This window comes from Aethina tumida, chromosome 7 (genome assembly GCF_024364675.1).
Source record: "Aethina tumida isolate Nest 87 chromosome 7, icAetTumi1.1, whole genome shotgun sequence".
NCBI lineage: Eukaryota > Metazoa > Arthropoda > Insecta > Coleoptera > Nitidulidae > Aethina > Aethina tumida.
Window position 1 is genome coordinate 7,333,128 of NC_065441.1, and position 13,891 is coordinate 7,347,018.

The window sequence follows — 13,891 nt, forward strand, 5'->3', positions numbered from 1 at the left end:
TTCTGTTGAACAATAATTTTTTTTACTAGTCTAAAATTAATTAAAAATTCTTTTTGTATTAAATAATAAAACAAGATAAAAATTACGTTTTAAAATAAATTAATACTTAAAGAGAATTTTTTTATCTAGAATATTTTGGGAAAGCAGGTAACCTAATAACAGAAGAAGTGGTGATAGCCAAAGTATGATATTTTTTTATTAACTAATCATTTTAAAAATTTACTCTATTCTGAGCCTGCTAATTATAATATATATATAATTATTGTATTAATATACACGATTATTTCAATAATTTAATTGTATCTCCATAAATTTTTTACTTTTACAATAGTATTAAAGAATTAATTAAAAACAACTTTTATATGATATATAATTTTTATTCAGTGTAACATCAATAAAGTAAAAAATATATACACGTCAACACACCAAGATTAAGCAGTTCTACCTAAACATTAAAACTTATTAAATACTGTTTACTTAGTTGATGTGGCAGCAGCTTTCTTAACTGTTTGATGGTACTGCGATTTAACACACATTTTACAGTCATCGTCACCTGAGCAGGACTCAGATGAACTAGAATCTGTATCTGATGATTCTGATTCGGACTCGGATCCGGAAGATTCCGATTCATCACTATCATTGTAATTTATGGGGTCGTAACACATTGTGTTTATGGGCAAGTTGTTAATTTCTGTGGGAGTGTATTCCTGAAAACAAACATTTATTTATGTTAGTCTAATATTTATTATTTATTACATTGAATTTAATATAAAAAATGGTAATAAATTATATCAATGCATTTATAAAAATAATTTACCTGATAGAAATCAGTAAATTGTCCTGGCACCAAGGAAACCGGATAGTTTCCAATTTTTCCTTTGTTTATCTGCTTTATTTTACCCTTAGGATAATGTACAGTCAATGTTTGAAGGTCCATGGAAGCCTTTCGCTGTTCTTTTCTCATCTGCGTAAACAATAAATTAGAGAAAATCAAATTATCCATAAATGATTTACAAACCTTGTTGAAATTGGCGTTCCATGAGGCTGCCGAAGATATAGCTTGCTCTGTAATATCGAGCTTATTTTTCTCCTGTGTCGCCGCCAATGAAAGAGCCCTTTGTTTATTAATCAACTCTTTAGTTTGTCTGTCTCTTTGATGCTTACAATATTCTTCGTATTTCTCCTGAAAATCACTATACATTATGTCTAATATATCTGCGGAATGCACCGCAGTCAGTCCAAGATCACACATCGCTTCCGATGCGAGAGCACTCTCTCTTATAAAGTCACGTTCTTGCATGTCGACGAATCTCCGCTGGATATTCGGATACTTCCTCTTAAACGATTTTATGCCCAGGAATTGAGCCACCTGTTCTTGTAACATAAACGGACCGTTGCCGTTCCAGTGATACTCGGCGAGTTGATCGGCGGAAATTATGTTCTGGTCGGGATCATGGTGCACTTCCAGCCGGGATCCCTTGTTGGCTTTTGAAGCGGGTGTTTTGCCGCTCTCTACGGTCGCAGTACTCTGAATCGAACTTTGGGATTCCTCTACTTCCATCGGAGTCGATACCATCACCTGAAGGAAAACATATTATAATAATTGACCTGGAAATCTAATAAAAATCAAAATGTAGTAATAAATAATTTACCTGTTTGGCTGGAGTTTGTGCTCTGCTATTAGCCTCGGCACTCATTCTAGTCTCCTCCTCGAACATCGCGATCTCCGGCAACGTGTTAGACGTAGAAGCACCATCTAAATTGGCCGCACCAGAAATCTCCAAATGCGGAAGCTTCTCTTCCAAGTTTGTCACCGGAGTTTCGGTCGAAGTGCCACGACCAACCTCTGTAAGCTGGGTAGAGGTAACTTCATTGGAGGATGTGTCTTCTGCAGTCAAATCGATGCAGACTGGATCGGCCACGGACGGTACGGGATTACCGCTGAACTCCGACAAAGGTCCGATGCAATCGTCCGTCTTTCTCACAGTCTCCGATTGTTCCTGCTTCGATGAATCCCCCGCGACCGCTGATTCGGCAACATTACTTTGTCCCTGCGCTTCTAAAGCTTCCTTGGCGCTCTTCTCCAACAACTTCAAGCGGGCTTTACTCAGCTTCGTCTCCTGGAAAAAGTAACGCGTCATTAGAATATTAAGAGCATTGACACAAATGAATTAAGGGACAACGACCATCAAAGTAACAATTGAGCGAAGGCATAAGCAAACGAGATGGATCAAAGAGTTACTGGTGCCCCTATCATACATGTGTGTTGCACTCTTAATAGTTGTCCTGACTTTGTGTAACATTATTTTTACCTGTTAGTCCGAAGTATGCCTACGCAGATTTTCCAGCAGACTTAACACACTATTGTCTCGATAGCGATGAAAGTAGATGAACCATTCTCATTTTATTTTTAGTTTATTTGTTTAATATTCTTTTAATGTACAATAAAAGATGCACTGATAAGTCTCAAAAATAAAAGAGCAACGAATTTAAAATAAATATATTAAAATTACTTTGAATCCATCAAATTATATATGGTAACTGTTTTTAAGGAATTAAAACGATTGCTTTTATTTATTAAAAATGTAAAGTGGCAACAAAATAATGAAAGTAAAATTAAATAAATATTCAACTAACCTGATGTAGTTATTAAGATTGAACCATCTGTACACTTGTTAATTTGATTCTGGGCAATTCTTACTCCAATTAATGTTTGAAAATATATAGAGTATATATTCTCTCTACCAAAGATCAAGTTATACATTTTATATTTGTTAAACTTTAATTTATAACAGTGGGTACATATTTTTTTAGGATTTTGATGGGGATATAAATTATTCGCTACTAATCCAAAACGAAAAGTATTATATTTTATTTAATGATAAAATTTAGGGCCAAATAGGGAATTGTAAAAACTGCTTCCAAGAATGATACTCTGAGAAAAACGTCAGTGCACACAGATGTATAATAAAGCACAAGCAAGGCCAAGATAAGCGGGATAACAAATCCATCAGGAACTAACAGATTGGTCGATTAAAAAATGACAATGGCAATGAAAAGATACGGCGCAGATTAATTGTAGAAACATTTTTTAAATTGTTCTCAAAAAATCTTAATATAATGTGAATTTTAATATTAAAGTAATAAATAATATAATTGACCCACAATATGAAAAAATGTAACTGAGAAGTTATATTTGAAAGTATGTTCTTAAAGAAGTTATTTCATGTTACTTTCTGTCAAGAAATTACTACTTAAAATTATTAGTAATGTAAAATGTGTTATTAAAATGTCAATGACAATTTAGGCATCATACCTCATGTCATTTTAAGTTAACTTAAAATAAGGATAAAGTATGAATAATCAAAACATTAAATTTTTACATAAAAGAATAAAATCTTGTTTGTAATAAGCAAAACTTATTTTCCAAAATAGTCATCTCTATTAAATAAACATTGAATGTGTACTCAAATATTTTATTACGTTATCATATTTATACTACTAAGTAATAAATATGAAACTGACACACCACTGCTTCAAACCAATTTAAATTGTATTTTTGACATTACGAAAACGTTGACAGATGAATTAATTATTCAATAATATTTAATATCAAGTTATTTTAGTATGACCTGACTTTTTTCTCCAGTTTAATCGTAACAACAGTAACGCAACGAGTTACGTTGCGACTAAATAAAAATAAATCAACCGGCTAAAAGACCACACTGAACATGTTCAAACGAGCCAAACCGGACGCTAAAAACCACTCTCAAACATCTATGTAGTAAAAAAAATATATCGGACACCATACGAATGGCTACTTACGTTCCATCAGAACCACAACAATCAAATTACGGTTGATGTCAAGAGCGGCGGTCAATGACAAACTAATTTTTCCTAGACGGCGCGTTATTTTCCCCAATACGTTTCGCCGAGTGCGGCAAAACATGTCTACATGTCGCCCGAAGTGCAGGTGAAGGATGCTAAAAATAGTACAGTACGGCGTATTTACGTTCAGGGATCTCGCCATGTGGCGGTTTGCCGGCCGTTTGATTCGGAATCGGGTGTGTCGTCGGATTGAGCGTACTCGAGTTTGGCTACGCTTAATTAAGAACACAAATACGTTTTAATTACGACGTTATTCCCAGTTCGGATGCACACGTTCCCAGAATATGGAATATTAAATCAATTTTAAACTGAAGGAACTATTCGTTGCAACGAAATTGTTACCATTTATATTTAAAAACATGTTAATTGAAAAAATTAAAAATAATATTTAAAAACTTAATTCACAGAGTGTCTCAAATTGGTTGTCTCCATTTCAGAAGAGAACAAGTGATTAAATGTACGGAGCTCGTTACTTCTGTCGTTGCTCCCCTTTGACTGATTTATGTACAAATATACATTAAACAATAATTTGATGAAGAAATGATATTAATAAATGTGTTTCAACCTGAAAACTGTCACAAACACATCCAAAATTGTAACGGATTGGTTAAAAGAAAGGATAATATACAATGTGTTAAAAATTAAATTTGTGTTATTTAATTTAATATTACGTTTATGTCCAGTACACTTCAGAAAAATATATACAACATATATACTACTGTATAAATCAAAAGCAAATTAATATCCTTTTAACAGTTCACATTAAGTAATACATTTAAAATTTTAAACCACTAATATAATATACATATTTTTTAGGTAAATAGTATATATTAATTAAAAATTCCTGTAGAAAATTTTAATTTGAAAATTTTATATATCCAAAAATTTTCAAAAAGAGTAGTCAGTTAAAAAGATATGAGCTTCGGACATTTAATACAGTTTATCTAGTATGAAAATTGTCCAAACAGACAAAAACCAATTTGAGACACTGTATATTTGTTAACAGACTAAATTTTAAAATATTTTCTTCAGTGTGAACATTTTAATCTATTATTCAACCAATATATTTGATTCATAAAGAATATTAAATATATTCACAAAAAATAATAAGTTAATATTTGATTTTTTATTAAAATATCGATAATAATCGTAATTTAAAAATAAGGAGACACCCAATTGTTTATTGATCTCGCATTATTTTATTACACAAAAATAAAACAAGTAGTTGATGTTTCAGGTATATATATATAACATTTATTCAACTATAATAAAGTAATGTAGAAAAATAGGAATTTCGTAGGGTGTAACATGTAAATAAAAAATACATAATCTGTGTGTACAATAAAAACATTTTTATATTTTGGACAATAAATCATAAACTTTACAACAAAGACTAAAACATCTTAGTATTTAAGATTACACAGCTACCCCAACGAAGTCATTTACAATCATAAAAGCCATGATTGTTTTCTCAACATCACACACGATTAGACTCGTTCATTTCACGACTTTGGTCTCTCAAATGCGAGATTTTAACAGTCCTATTATATAATTAATTATAAGCAATAATCTTTTTCATTTATTTGTTTTTACAAAAAACAATGAAGAACGTCCTAACATTCCTTAAGTTGCCAAAAATTAAAAAACAAAAAACTGAGATCATACCTCAATAGTTCCAAATATCTAATGCACTCTTTAAGAGTGGAAAAAATATCTTTATAATAATACTTGTGATAAATTTAATCACAGCCAAACGTCATCTTACGTTGTACGGGGTAAATGATATCAGAATATCAATATAAAAAATAAAATTGTATAAAAAATATAATCTCAAAATAAATAAATTAACTTTTAGAAATCATTTGAAAGACCAGAAGCCCCGAAAATACTAGTTTCAGTTTGTTCAGACTTCAGATCAGCTTTCTTTCTATGTACATTTAAGGTACCGAAAACAGTTCCTGTGACTTATTTGTTTGAACGCTAAAAAGAGAAAGTTATGACTATAAAGCAACTAGCTTCAATCGACGTCACTGGCTCGTCGACTTAGACAATGGACGAACAAATAACGTCGAAGCCCCATAACGAAACCACCTCAGTCACTCACCTTAGCCGGTTTCATGGGTGTCGCTCTGCTCTGGCCCTGGCCTCTGGCTGCGCCCCTCGCCTTGCCACCCCTTGGTTTCCTCGGCTTGATGCCCAGCGTGTCGCATACCGAAACGCCACGACAGCTGCGCTTCGGCCTGCCAGTTTCCGTGGCGGCTGGCTGCGGCGTCTCGGCCAATTTGGCTAACGCTTCGACATCAGAGGGCGGGGTGGCGGTCTCGGCGGGCGGTTCCGGCGTCGGTTCAATCGGCTGCTTCCTGGGACGGCCACGTTTACGGGGCGTCGGCGTTACCTGTGCCGATTTCGGCGTCGCCATATCTGGAATAAACAAATTCTTTAATATATTGGGCGAGAATTTGATTAATGTATCTTGTTACACATTTTGACACATTAACATAAATCAATTTATATTGATAAAATGAATGTTAATCAAATTTCCCATCTTACATAATTTTTAACAAACAAAATTCAAATATTCTGAAACGACCAAAAAATATATAATATTTTGTTACTACCCCCTTAATATTCTTCAAAATTACTAAAAATATGAATTTTTATATTACAGCAGTTCAAATGTACCAGACTTGAGACCTTAGTAACTTAAACTTAATATGTCGAAAAGAAAAAAATATATTTGAAAAAATAAACAGAAAAAAACAAACCTGCTGGTACAGATTCTGATGTAGCTGGCACCACAGTCTCATGTTTCACCTCCACATTCTGTTCCACGACCCTCATGACGGGAGTGGCAACATTCGATTCAGACTCTTTGGCCTCATCGGCCTTCAACTTTTTTGCTTTGTCCGGTGATTCGCCTTCAAATTCGTCAGATGATCTCTTGCCGGATTCATCAGACACTTGCTGCACAATGTGCGGTGTACCCTCTTTGGAAAATTTCAATTTGATCTTTTTCAATTTTTCAGATTTTTCCTCGGAATGTTCCCTCTTGCGCGACTCCTTTGACGGGGTGGTTAAGTTGCCCTTGTTGATTTTCAGAACGATACGTTCTTTCACTTCTTCGTCGTCGTTCTTCGGCACATCGGCCTCTGGTGGTTTGACCACCGGTTTTATTGTGACTTTCGGGCTGGACTTTTGTGGTGTTTCCTCCGTTTGTTTCTCATTGTCCTGTCTCTTGACCGGTTTGATGTTCAACCGTGGAGTGTGCGGCCCCTCCGATACGTCTTCGGGCTTGGGAATCGGTTTGATCCTAATTTTAGGGCTGTGCACTTGTTCTATTTCATCAGGCGGTCTTATCGGTTTGATGTTTAGCTTGGGGCTCTTTTCTTCCTTCATGTCGTCATCGGTTTTCACCACGGGTTTAATAATCAATTTAGGGCTGTGTTTTTGTTTCGACTCTTCCTTCACAGGTTGTTTAATAGTAATTTTGAATGGACTTACAGCTTCAGCCTTGGCAGTTACTCTTGGACTAGAGGATCTAGACTGAGTGGAACTAGTGGGAGAATTGTAAGCAGCTTTAGAGCTTCTAGTCGCCATTTTGGGACTTGATTGTTGATCTTGCTTCGTTTTAATTATTAACTTCGGTACTGTTTGTTCTGGACTATCTACTTCTTGATCCATACTTTCATTGGGATTATAAATCTTTAATATGGAATGCATTTTATCTGATTGTTTCGTAATTGTCATTTTCAAGGGCTCCCTTGGCTCCAATTCCAAGTTACTAGTAGTGCTGATTTCCTCATCTGGAACTTTAAGAGGCTTAATAATCAATTTCGGACTATAATGTTTCACCTCCTTGGTTTCTTCTACCGAAATTGATAGTGGCTTCTCCAGTGACGGTTCGCTCTTGTGCAACTTTCCTTGCCTCAATTTAGCTGCATTTGCCGCTCTTGTCAAAATTTGTGTCTCGTCGATGTCTTGACTATTTTTTTCAACTTCAGAAGTATCAGGCGAAACGTCAAATTCCTGATTACTAGCACTTGGAATTTCATTAAATGAGTTGTTCATATCTGTTGTGTCCATGAAGCTTCCAGAGCTTTCAACTTGTGGCTCATTATCACAAATGTTCTTTAAACTTTCCACCGCTTGTTGAGTTTCCAAATCTTGACTGGAAACAACTTCAGAAGCTGGAAACACTGATTCATCTGTGTGATTATCAAGTACATTAGAATCATTCTCTTTAACATGTGCAACCAGATGTTTGTGAATCTTAACATCTTGAGAGTCGATGGTTTCCGGAGCCTCGATACTTTCTGTAACCAAGGGAGAATTTGCCTCGGAACTATTTGGTGTGTCAAATAAGCTTTTTGCTTGTTGATTTCTTAAGCAAGGTTCTTCTATTAATTTCGGACGTATTGCTTCTTGAACAACTATTGATTTATCTGATTCTCCTGCAAATGGAGCTACTGATGCTGTTTCATCTGGTAGCTCTTGATGTTCCAAAGTCTCATGTGATATGTTGGAGTCTTTTACAAGTGTGTTAATAATATTTGCTTGACTTTTCTCTTCCATTGGAGGGTCTTCTGCTATTGGGACTACATCAGATTCAGGTACAGATTCTTTATCTAATAAATCTTTTGGGTCTGGATCCACTGCAGTTTCTTTTTGAATTAATCCTTCCTCTACTTTCACATTATCAGATTCTGAAACTTCCTCTTTCTCAATTAATTCTTCAGCTATTTGCTCTCTTTCAGACTCTGAAACAACTTCTTTTTTATCTAATTCCTCCACTTGTAGTGGGAACATTTGGTGGAGTTGCTCCTGTAATTTATCATGAATTTGTTTTATTAATGAGTCATTAGGGGAATCATCACCAAATATTTTTGAAATTAATTCTTTAATAAAATCTTCCTTTTTAAATAAAGGAGTCCCTGGTGGCGTTGTTTCCAATATTGTCTTGATACCATGCGCTATTTTTTGATCAATTAATTCCTCCGTTAGGACGGTTTTTGGTACATCAGCTTCTTGTGTTTCTGAAGGAATACTGGATTTTTGAACTTCTTCATTAACAGCAATATCCTCCTCAAATTTCTCCTCTTTAAGTTTTGCAGTATCTGGAAATTCTGTTACCAAATCATCTGGGGGGCTTAATTGCAAAACAGGAAAATCTTCAATCTCCGAATCATTATCTATCAAAGTATTAGCGGGAAGCTTTGAAGGTTCAGGTTTTGAAAGCTCAGTACTTTCAACTGACTCAATGTACTCACTATTCGTCTCCAATTTACTATATACTGGAATTTCTTGATCCAATGATTCTTCAGCAACGGTTTCTTTTTCAACTTGTTTATCGCGTTCGTCATTGGCAATTACAGTTTCTGAATTTTTGTTGGATTCTGTATTTACAAGTTGTTCTGATGCCCCAAGAGAATTGGAACATTCATGTGAAATATCTGACAATTGTGGAAGTTCTTCCTTAAACGTTTCTTCACTTGCGTCAATTTTATTTTCCGAAGTTCCCAAAAAAGTTTCATTAATTTCTTCTGGCGTGTGAGTTGATATTTCTTTGGTATCTCCAATTTTTATCAATTCTTTGTCAGTTGCAGAAATTTCTTTAGGTATTTCTTTTTCAAGTTCTTTATCTTCTACTATATTTTCTTGAGAATTTTCAGTTACTAAATCACCAGGGGTTTCCCCTACTTCTTCTGTTGACATCTCAGTCTTTTCTTCAACTGTTGTAGACTCTTGGAGCACATCCCCAACATTATTAGTTACATCCTGGGCTTTCAAATCTGACTCTTTATCAATAATATTTGTTTCATCTAATTCTTCTGACTTGTCTTCTGAATTCAAAGCTTCTTGAGTGACATTTTCTTGAATTTCTAGTGCAGAAATCTGCTCTTGATCTTTTTCTTCCTCCTGAACCACATCATTGTTTACATCTTCAGATTTTACAGGATTGTTCTCTATTTCTTTGTAATCTTCCATTGATTCACTTGTCACATTCTGTTCTCTATTTTGCTCCACTTCATTCATTTCACATTCTATTTTGTCAATACTTTGAACCACAGGATTAATTTCTGAACTAGTCAATACTGACTCTTTGCTTTCTTCAACTTCCATTAAAACTTTGTGTACCTCATTCTCACTTACTTCTTGTACTTCCTCATTTATTGTTCCTGCATCAGAAATTAATTCTGTTGATTCCATTAACTCTGGTTTCGTAATTTGGTCATCAGAAACTTCAGTTTTAGATGTTTCAGCTACTGAACTGGACTCATCATCTACTTCCATTAGTGTTGAAGCATTAGAAGGAGCAACATTGGAAACCTGCTCATTCTGGAAAACTTCTGTAATTTCATTTATCTCTTGTACATTATTTTCAACAATTTCAGTAGAACTACACTCTTCAGGTGCACTATCACTAGATGCCTTAGAAGCATCCTGGTCAATGTCTTGCACTACACTCTCACTTTCCAAAGTGTCTTTTGTGTTTGCACCATCATTCTGAGATTCACCAACCAACTCATATACTTGTTCAATTTTAGCATCCTCAGAAGATTCCGCCACAATAATTGTTGGTTCATTAGGTTTTTCATCTACTTCTTTATTATCGTCCATTTCCGAAGACTTAATTTCTGCAATTTTCATTAGATTTTCTGATACTACCTCTTGAACCTCAGCAGCTTCTTCTATTGAACTTTTATTAATTTCAGTGGGTTCTTTAATCTCTTGAGGTTCTTCCACAACCGGATCTGATGTAATATCCTCTCCGCACTGAGCATCGCTTTGAATTTCAGTAATTTCAACTGATTCTGAGACTTTCTCTTCCTCCACTTTCTCCTCATCATTAGGTTCTTCCACAATCACCTCATTGTACTTGTCCTCTTGTTGACTATCAGGTTCCGCTACAGTGCCGTGAACCTCTTCGGACATAGACGAAATATCATCCTTAGTGTCCTGAGGAATAATGGGTGAAATTTTAATTTCCTGAGAGGCAGCTTTATCAGGTTCATCTGTTGGTGTTGAAGAAGCATCCTCAGACTGACTAAGCGCCTTCTCATCTAAAACAGAAGAATTACAATCAGCAACTTTAGGGCACAATGTATGTTTAACTGTAACTATTTTCCCACCTAAAGGTGTTGCTGGTTCCTCTTTGTTCTTTACATAATCGCCCAAATCGTTTATTATTCTACTATCGACCGCTTCGATCTGTGCTTTATCGCTGGTCGATGATCTGTTGCTCCTTATATTGGATATATTAAATGAGTCGGTTGATTTTTCGAGGAGACTTTCCAAATCGTGGACTAAATCTTCCACATCTTCAGTGATCTTTTCGCCGGATATGTTTTCCAACAGATCCTGATCGGAGTCATCCGAGAGGCACGGGTCCTCATTTTTGGACATTTCTGACACTTTAACAAGCGGTGCCTCGGAAGATGTGCTACTTATAGGATCATCTGGAACTGAAGAAAATCGGTAATTACTGAAAATTTGTTCAGAATACAACAAATAAAAATAAAAGTAACAATAAAATATAAAAATACACCCTAATGATAAGTATGTAACAGGTAATCATTGTTAAATTAATCTGATACATTTGAACCACGATCTTACTTGCTATTTTTAAATAGTGTCATTGTTATATATTTGAAAGCATAAATGCGTTTAATTAAGGCGTTTAAACAATATTTTCATTTATGTAGTCATATAAAGCAAAACTCCGCAAAATTTATTTTCAAAATGAGAAAAGAGGAAATGTAAAGATTGCCAGTTTCCCCATATTTTTTAATAAGCATTCAATTTTAAATTGAAGAAACATTTAAACTTGATAAACTGGGCAATATTTTTTAATTACATATGTTTATTACTATTTTTTAGCTTTTAAACGTGAAGATTGAATAACAAATGGTAACATAACATATTACTTACATTTTAAAAAACCATGTAATGAAACATTAATACACTGATTTTATTGCTGCCTTTTTAATAGGACAGTAAAAAGACAGATGAATAATTTTAATTAGAAATCAACACTTTAAAAGCTGTCAATTATCCTAGGTTACATAGAAAAAACATTTTGTGTACTATTATTAGACACAACCATCTATTATTGTTTGTAGTTTGTTTTATATCAAATATAAACATAAATCTCAATTTAATCTATAAATTTATTTAATTAATTTAATACTAATTAGGATTTTACCTTTATAATGGATTGGAGAAAATATATATTGTAACCAAATTAAATTGACACTTTTTATAATTTTTTTTTTGTCAAACTACAGATACATTCTGAAATGTTTAGTGTTAATTTGTCAATTAACAAAATTATATATTTAAGTTCTTAATTAAAGGCGATTGATGTAATTTTAGGTAACGCAAACACATTTCTTTTGATCATTCAAATAAAATCTGAAATATTAAAGTTTGTCATCACTTACTTATGCATGATTATGATCCAATATGTTTTGATTTGATAATTTGTCTAAGAATTTACAAATCAATCTTGATCAATATAATAATTTCAAATTCTATAACTTTGAATTCAAATAAGATTTTTGTTTACCCCCAATGACTCTACATAACATGATTACACATACTCAATTATCACCTCATAATAAAAATTCTCGAAAGAAATAATACCTAATAAGCAAAAAAACGTAAAATTATCTTACAACTTTTATCCAATTAGAAGGAACGTTTTCAAATCGTTTGTATATACGGCTTGCGTTGCATTTGTCATTGAATCAATGCAAGAGCGCGACCACTCAAACCACAACTCACCCGATCCCGACTCCTTCGTCTTGGTGGAAGCGTCGGTGGACGAGGTCGGTGTGGAATCTCCTGTTTCAGTTTTATCATTAGGCGAAGTCAATACGCTACCCATGTTTGAGGTTAGCTGCTGATCAGTTTTTCGGTCGTCCAGCTCCATTTTGGGCCCTGTCAAATAATGACAAAACGACGCGGTCTTGTATTGTTTAGCAGACCAACGTGTTAACAGCACATCAAAGCATTATCGTAAAACCGCACTGGCCACGAACATTTTTGTTTACGGATTCTTACGGGATAACGCCAAAAACCGAAGCCACACAAATACAACAACCTTTCGGCGGTGAATCGATGCCGTCAGTTCGAATTGCCATCGAATCAAATTGTTTAAAAGGCGCGCATTTCGAGTGCGCACAAGCCGGCGTACGGTCACTTGATCCTAAGTTTGGTGTTGGTCCGTGCTAGACTGGCGGCAACTGCGCACTTTCAAATTGTCATCATCAAAAATAAACGGTTTTTATTTTTGTTAGACTGATGTATTTTGTGAGAATGTACTAAATGTTAATGCAGCCAAAAAACTGAAAGTCACTCACAACATATCAATTGCTTGGCTGTTGCTAGATTATGGAATTAACAAGATAGTAAAATAAACAGGTTGTCTAGCAACATTATTCAATTGTCAATCTATCGCAAATTTAATCACGTCTGCCTAAATTTAATTTGAAAAAGTTGACTAGAAACATTATTCAATTGTTAATCTATCTCATATTTAATCACGTTTGCAATGTATTCATAATCTGTTTTTTAGTGAAAAAAACGTAGTTAACTGTTTTCATAATAATTATCTAGTGGGAGACTTACTGTCTCTGTTGTACATCATGTCTCTTTCAGGATTCAGATGGATCAAACTCTTTTCATACTGTATATATTTTTCTTTCTGCCAATTCAAATCGATTTTGTAAGTGTATATATTTTTTAGTATATACAATTTTAAAAGCACTACATGAAAAGTAGATATCAATTTAAGATGTTTAAATCTTGTTGAAATGGTGATATCTAATTTAATATTAAATTTAGCAAAATCTATTGTTTCAAATTTCTAGACAATGACAAATATTGTAGATTAGATTATTTGTTATTACGTATCTTTTATTACAGATTATTATATAAGTAAATATTAAATAATTGGTTCACCCACAAAATTATGTGTAAGTCTCTGAATAATAATTACTAA

General features: G+C 34.0%; 1 protein-coding gene across 2 annotated transcripts; it reads right to left on the bottom strand.

Annotated features, from left to right (window-relative positions):
• Positions 1–356: 356 nt before the first annotated feature.
• LOC109601242 (titin) lies at positions 357–12,994 on the bottom strand. Of its 2 annotated transcripts, XM_049969362.1 has the most exons (9): positions 12,673–12,994; positions 11,019–11,351; positions 9,882–10,949; positions 6,654–9,827; positions 5,993–6,309; positions 1,653–2,120; positions 1,019–1,579; positions 818–964; positions 357–707 (listed from the first exon to the last, which is right to left on the bottom strand). In XM_049969362.1, exons 1-9 carry the CDS (start codon positions 12,818–12,820, stop codon positions 474–476), a joined length of 6,450 nt encoding a protein of 2,149 aa, XP_049825319.1. In that variant the 5' UTR covers positions 12,821–12,994; the 3' UTR covers positions 357–473. The 2 variants fall into 2 exon arrangements, with proteins under 2 accessions (XP_049825319.1, XP_049825318.1); XM_049969361.1 differs by having other exon boundaries at positions 6,654–10,949.
• Positions 12,995–13,891: the final 897 nt, after the last annotated feature.

What these genes read in the sequence shown, in the direction of transcription:
- LOC109601242 (XM_049969361.1), bottom strand. Translation starts at nt 12,820, where the DNA reads ATGGAGCTGGACGACCGAAAAACTGATCAGCAGCTAACCTCAAACATG. An exon ending in GGAACGCCAATTTCAACAAG is followed by an intron (nt 965 to 1,018) that starts GTTTGTAAATCA and finishes TTGTTTACGCAG; the next exon opens with ATGAGAAAAGAACAGCGAAA. An exon ending in AATTTACTGATTTCTATCAG is followed by an intron (nt 708 to 817) that starts GTAAATTATTTT and finishes GTTTGTTTTCAG; the next exon opens with GAATACACTCCCACAGAAAT.